Source organism: Nerophis ophidion, linkage group LG13, assembly GCF_033978795.1.
Source record: "Nerophis ophidion isolate RoL-2023_Sa linkage group LG13, RoL_Noph_v1.0, whole genome shotgun sequence".
In the NCBI taxonomy this organism is placed as follows: Eukaryota; Metazoa; Chordata; class Actinopteri; order Syngnathiformes; family Syngnathidae; genus Nerophis; species Nerophis ophidion.
Window position 1 is genome coordinate 15,813,246 of NC_084623.1, and position 5,784 is coordinate 15,819,029.

Consider the following 5,784-nt stretch of genomic DNA (forward strand, 5'->3'; position numbering starts at 1 on the left):
TTTTTCAAATTCAAGAAAAAGTAATGATTTTTAAGTGGTGCACAAAATGAACCGTGCATGAACATTGTTCAAAGAACAAAAGCAACACAGTGCATGAACTCACAACAAATTACACACCTGCAAATCAGTTTGACTTCTGCTGTTACCGTATCCATAATACGCCGATAGGGAGAAGTTTTTATTCACGCGATGAGTCGGGTGTGTCTTGACCTCCGCCGAACCCCTGAGGCCGACTCACCGAATCCCTTGTGTTCGATCGAACCCAGGTTAAAGGCCTACTGAAACCCACTACTATCCACCAAGTAGTCTGATAGTTTATATATCAATGATGAAATATTAACATTGCAACACATGCCAATACGGCCTTTTTAGTTTACTAAATTGCTATTTTAAATTTCCCGGGAGTTTCGTCTTGAAAACGTTGAGTAATGATGACGTGTACGCAACACTTCACAGGTTTTTAGGAAATATGAGTGCTGCGCACACACAGCTAAAAGTCGTCTGCTTTAACGGCATACTTACACAGTATTTTGGAGATCTGTGTTGCTGAATCTTTTGCATTTGTTCAATTAATATTAGAGAAGTCAAAGTAGAAAAATGGAGTTGGGAAGCTTTAGCCTTTGGCCACACAAACACATGGTGATTCCTTGTTTAAAATTCCTGGAGGTGAAACTTTACTATGGATCAGAGCACGGTCAAGCCAACATGAATCACGACGGAATGTCAACCAGCAGGTTTCGGTGAGAAAATTGTGGTTAAAAAGTCGCTTCTTACCAGAGAAAAGCTGAGCTTGTGGTGTCCATAGTTGCCGTCGACTCCCCTGAGACACCCGTGGAGACACCCCTCCGACTATCAGGTAATATTAAACTCACTAAAACACAAGCAACACAATAAAAAGATAAGGGATTTCCCAGAATTATCCTAGTAAATATATTTAAAACATCAGAACCCGTCCAAATGCAATCGCGTTTTTTGGGGGGGTTTTTTTTCTAGTCCGTCGCTATCAATATCCTCAAACACGAATCTTTCATCCTTGCTCAAATTAATGGGGAAATTAAAATCAATGTGAATGTGTAAGCCGCCCCCACACTTGTGACGTCATCGTCTGCGACTTCCAGTAGAGGCAGGGCTTTTCTCTTAGCACCAAAAACTTTATCGTGGATGTTCTCTACTAAATCCTTTCAGCAAAAATATGGCAATATCGCGAAATGATCAAGTATGACACATAGAATGGACCTGATATCCCCGTTTAAATAAGAAAATCTCATTTCAGTAGGCCTTTAATATGGAACAAAGCGGTCAAGCAAACTTGTTTCCCGACCACTTATCAACCGGCAGGTTTCAGTGAGAAAATTGTGTTAATTAGCCGGCTTTTAACAAAAACATTAGCGGAGATTGCATCCTCCTGCAGCAGCTGTCAAAAAGGCAGCTGCGACTTTCTTGGCTCATCCATGGCTTCCATCAGAGACACTGATGGTCACCACACCCCTCCGACTTTCAGGTATGACTTTATAATCTCACTAAAACATTGGTAACACAATAATCAGATAAGGGATTTTCCAGAATTATCCTAGTAAATCTGAATCGCTCTCACTGCACTCCCCTTTTTTTTTCTAGTGCTTCACTCTTACTTTACTCATCCACGAATCTTTCATCCTCGCTCAAATTAATGGGGAAACCGTCGCTTTCTCTGTCCGAATCGCTCTTGCTGCTGGTGGGTATGATTATAAACAATGTGAGGATGTGAGGAGCCCTACAATCCATGACATCACGAGCACATCATCTGCTACTTCCTGTACAGGCAAGCCGTTTTTATTAGCGACCAAAAGTTGCAAACTTTATCTTAGATGTTCTCTACTGAATCCTTTCAGCAAAAATATGGCAATATCGCGAAATTATCAAGTATGACAAATAGACTGGACCTGCTATCCCCGTTTAAATAATAAAATCTCATTTCAGTAGGCCTTTAAACCCAGAATCCGATCAAACAAGGGTCTTCACTCATTCTCTTTCTATGCCACATCAATGTGGAATGCACTCCCAACAGGTGTAAAAGTAAGTGCATCTCTATCCTCCTTCAAAACCGCTCTAAAACAACACCTCCAGGAAACTTCAACCCTTTACTAACACCCTCCTCCATTCACATCCCATTTCCCCGGATTGTAAATAACCTAATGTAAATATCCATCCATCCATCCATTTCTACCGCTTATTCCCTTTTGGGGTCGTGGGCGCCTATCTCAGCTACAATAATCAAATCGTTGTCTAATGTATATACTTGTTCTTATGCTATGGGAACTCACTATGTTCTCTGCTCGCTGTACATATCCTACTAAGTCAGACCTACACTGTTTCAATGTCCTTTTCTCTGTTGATGCAATTGTTGATGACTGAAGTACTGATGTGAAGTGAAGTGAATTATATTTATATAGCGCCTTTCTCTAGTGACTCAAAGCGCTTTACATAGTGAAACCCAATATCTAAGTTACATTTAAACCAGTGTGGGTGGCACTAGGAGCAGGTGGGCAAAGTGTCTTGCCCAAGGACACAACGGCAGTGACTAGGATGGCGGAAGCGGGAATCGAGCCTGCAACCCCCAAGTTGCTGGCACGGCCACTCCACCAACCGAGCCATACCCCTGATATGCGATGAGGTGGCGACTTGTCCAGGGTGTACCCCGCCTTCCGCCCGATTGTAGCTGAGATAGGCGCCAGCGCCCCTCGCGACCCCAAAAAAAGGGAATAAGCGGTAGGAAATGGATGGATGGATGGATGAAGTACTGATATCAACCAAAGCTTCTCATCCTACCCCCCGGATTGTAAATAATGCTAATAATTCAATGTATATACTCTGATGTTTAACTTGTGTGAGGACTGTATTATGCTGAAAGTATATATTTGTACCATGAATTGACTTATGTGGACCTTGACTTAAACAAGTTGAAAAACTTATTCGGGTGTTACCATTTAGTGCATGGGTGTCAAACTCTGGCCCGCGGGCCAAATTTGGCCCGCCGTGTAATTTCACTTGGCCCTTGAGGCAATATCAAATTAACATTAGATCTGTCCCGCTGCTGTAACACCGCATTCACCGCTAATACTCTTACTTGCCAACCCTCCCGATTTTCCCGGGAGACTCCCGAAGTTCAGTGCCCCTCCTGAGCAACAATATTGGGGGTGGGCCTTAAAGTCACTGCCTTTGGCGTTCTCTACAACCTGTCGCCACATCCGCTTTTTCCTCCATACAAACAGAGTGCCGGCTCAGTCACATAATATATGCGGCTTATACACACACACAATTGAATGCTATGCATATTTGGTCAACAGCCATACAGGTCACACTGAGGGTGGCCGTATAAACAACTTTAACACTGTTACAAATATGCGCCACACTGTGAACCTACACCAAACAAGAATGACAAACACATTTCGGGAGAACATCCGCACCGTAACACAACATAAACACGACAAAACAAATAACCAGAAACCCCTGCAGCACTAACTCTTCCGGGACGCTACAAAATACACCCCTCGCTATCACCAAACCCCGTCCGCATCAAACCCGCCGCCGAAAAGAGGCATTCAATTATTATTTAAATTTTATTTGAAATGCCATTGATATTTTTTAATTATTATTTGAAACTCTATTTTGCATGTCACTATAAAGTTATATAAGCCTTGCTTGTTCAATATTCGGGCTTCACGGTGGCAGAGGGGTTAGTGCGTCTGCCTCATAATACGAAGTTCCTGCAGTCCTGGGTTCAAATCCAGGCTCGGGATCTTTCTGTGTGGAGTTTGCATGTTCTCCCCGTGAATGCGTGGGTTCCCTCCGGGTACTCCGGCTTCCTCCCACTTCCAAAGACATGCACCTGGGGATAGGTTGATTGGCAACACTAAATTGGCCCTAGGGTGTGAATGTGAGTGTGAATGTTGTCTGTCTATCTATGTTGGCCCTGCGATGAGGTGGCGACTTGTCCAGGGTGTACCCTGCCTTCCGCCCGATTGTAGCTGAGATAGTCGCCAGCGCCCCCCCGTGACCCCGAAAGGGAATAAGCGGTAGAAAATGAATGGATGGATGGATGTTCAATATTCAATGCAAAACTTGTTTGTGTCCCTATTAAAAGGTTAATTTGTTCAACCTCGGCCCACGGCTTTGTTCGGTTTTAAATTTCGGCCCACTCTGTATTTGAGTTTGACACCCCAGATTTAGTGGTTAATTGTACGGAATCTGTACTGAACTGTGCAATCTACTAATAAAAGTGTGAGTCAATCAAAAAGCCTGGTTTAGGGCCACAAAAACTCTAGGCCCGGCCCTGCTCTGTTATTAATGGCCACTTTTGTGCCGATAAACACTTTTCGCTGGGCTCACCGCTGGTGTTCCAAATGGCGTTGGTTTGGTTCTTGTATCCGTTCTTCATGCATTCATCCACGTACGACTTGGGGTCGCAGCCCGACAGGAGGATCTCCCGGAGGAGGGCGATGTAGGCGATGGCCAGCCTGAGGGTGTCGATCTTGGACAGGCGCTTCTCGTAAGGGAACGTCGGGACGTGGCAGCGAAGCTCCTCGAAGGCGGAATTGATGCTCAACATCCGCTTCCTCTCCCGGATGTTGGCGGCGTGGCGCTGCACCTTGTAGGGCTGGTGCGACACCTGCAGCCGGTGCGCCGCCCGGCCGTGGTGGCGCTTGGCCGCCAGCGGCGTGCCGTCGTCCCCGGAGAAGTCGTCCGACTCGGCGGCCGCGTCGGCGGCGGCGGCGGCGGCGGCCGGGGACTGCACGTCCAGGTCGGTGAAGGTGAGCTGGGCCTCCGGGAACACCGACTGGCAGCCCAGGGAGGACCAGGGCGACAGCTGCTCGCCGGACGCCGTGCAGTCCAGCAGGAAGGTGTCCAGCTGGGTCTGGAACTGTGGGTTCTGGTCCATGGGACCCCAAAAGGCGAAGTCGGCGGCGGCGACGTCCTGGTCCAGGTCAAACAGCACGTCCTCCATGGTTGTGTCGCGGCGGTGCGGGTGAGCCTGGCGTTAAATACTTGCGGGGCCTCCATGTTTTTCTGCTCCATTCTCAAGTCTGAAAGGAGCCTCTTAAGAACTCTTTACTCTCGTCGCTCTTTGCTTGGGGGGGGGGAGAAAAAAAAAAAAAAAAAAAAGCAATTACAAAAGGATCGGTTGATCTCCAGATGACAAAAAGAAGGAACAACACGTGTCCAATTATAGACCCCCGGACCCCTCCTTTCCAAGTAGTCCGCTAATATTGACCAAAAACACTTACTTTCTATTTATTTACTATTTACTTCATGGGGGCCTCATGCAGCTCATTATAAGACACAGCAGGCTTCTGAATGGATGTTTGCCTCTACTAATTATGTCATACGAATTGATTAATTGCACTGCATTAATTGAATCTGTCATTTAGGGCATGGCCTTTTTATAAATATCTCAATATAATTTTAGGCGATATCCCGATACACGATATATATCTCGATTTTTGCCTTAGCCTTGAATGAACACTTGATAGATAGATACATATATAGTAGAGATGCGCGGTTTGCGGTCTCATCCGCGGAGTCCGCGGATAAACCGCGGGTCGAGCGGTTGACATGACGAAAAAATTGATTTTAATTAGATTTGGGCGGGTGGCGGTTGAACCATCCGGAAATATTTGATATGCATGGTTCTGTGATCGGTATCCTTTGCCATTCAAAGTGCCATTTAAGTCCCGTGTCATAAAGCGAAGAAGAAAATAAGATACGCTATTATTCTCCTGAATGACTGCCGGTAGTCACCCAGAT

At 45.8% G+C, this 5,784-nt stretch overlaps 1 protein-coding gene across 3 annotated transcripts in view; it reads right to left on the reverse strand.

The window, feature by feature from the left end:
• LOC133564903 (transcription factor 21) overlaps positions 1-5,065 on the reverse strand; it is a 10,058-nt gene extending 4,993 nt beyond the window's left edge. Inside the window, exons 1-2 of one of the 3 annotated variants that reach the window (XM_061919435.1) lie at positions 4,369-5,065; positions 775-871 (exon numbers count right to left, since the gene is read on the reverse strand). In XM_061919435.1, coding sequence (XP_061775419.1) covers positions 775-871; positions 4,369-4,984 — 713 coding nt within the window. In that variant the 5' untranslated portion in view covers positions 4,985-5,065. The remainder of the gene's footprint in view (positions 1-774; positions 872-4,368) is intronic. The other 2 variants (XM_061919436.1, XM_061919437.1) reach the window with 2 other exon arrangements.
• Positions 5,066-5,784: the final 719 nt, after the last annotated feature.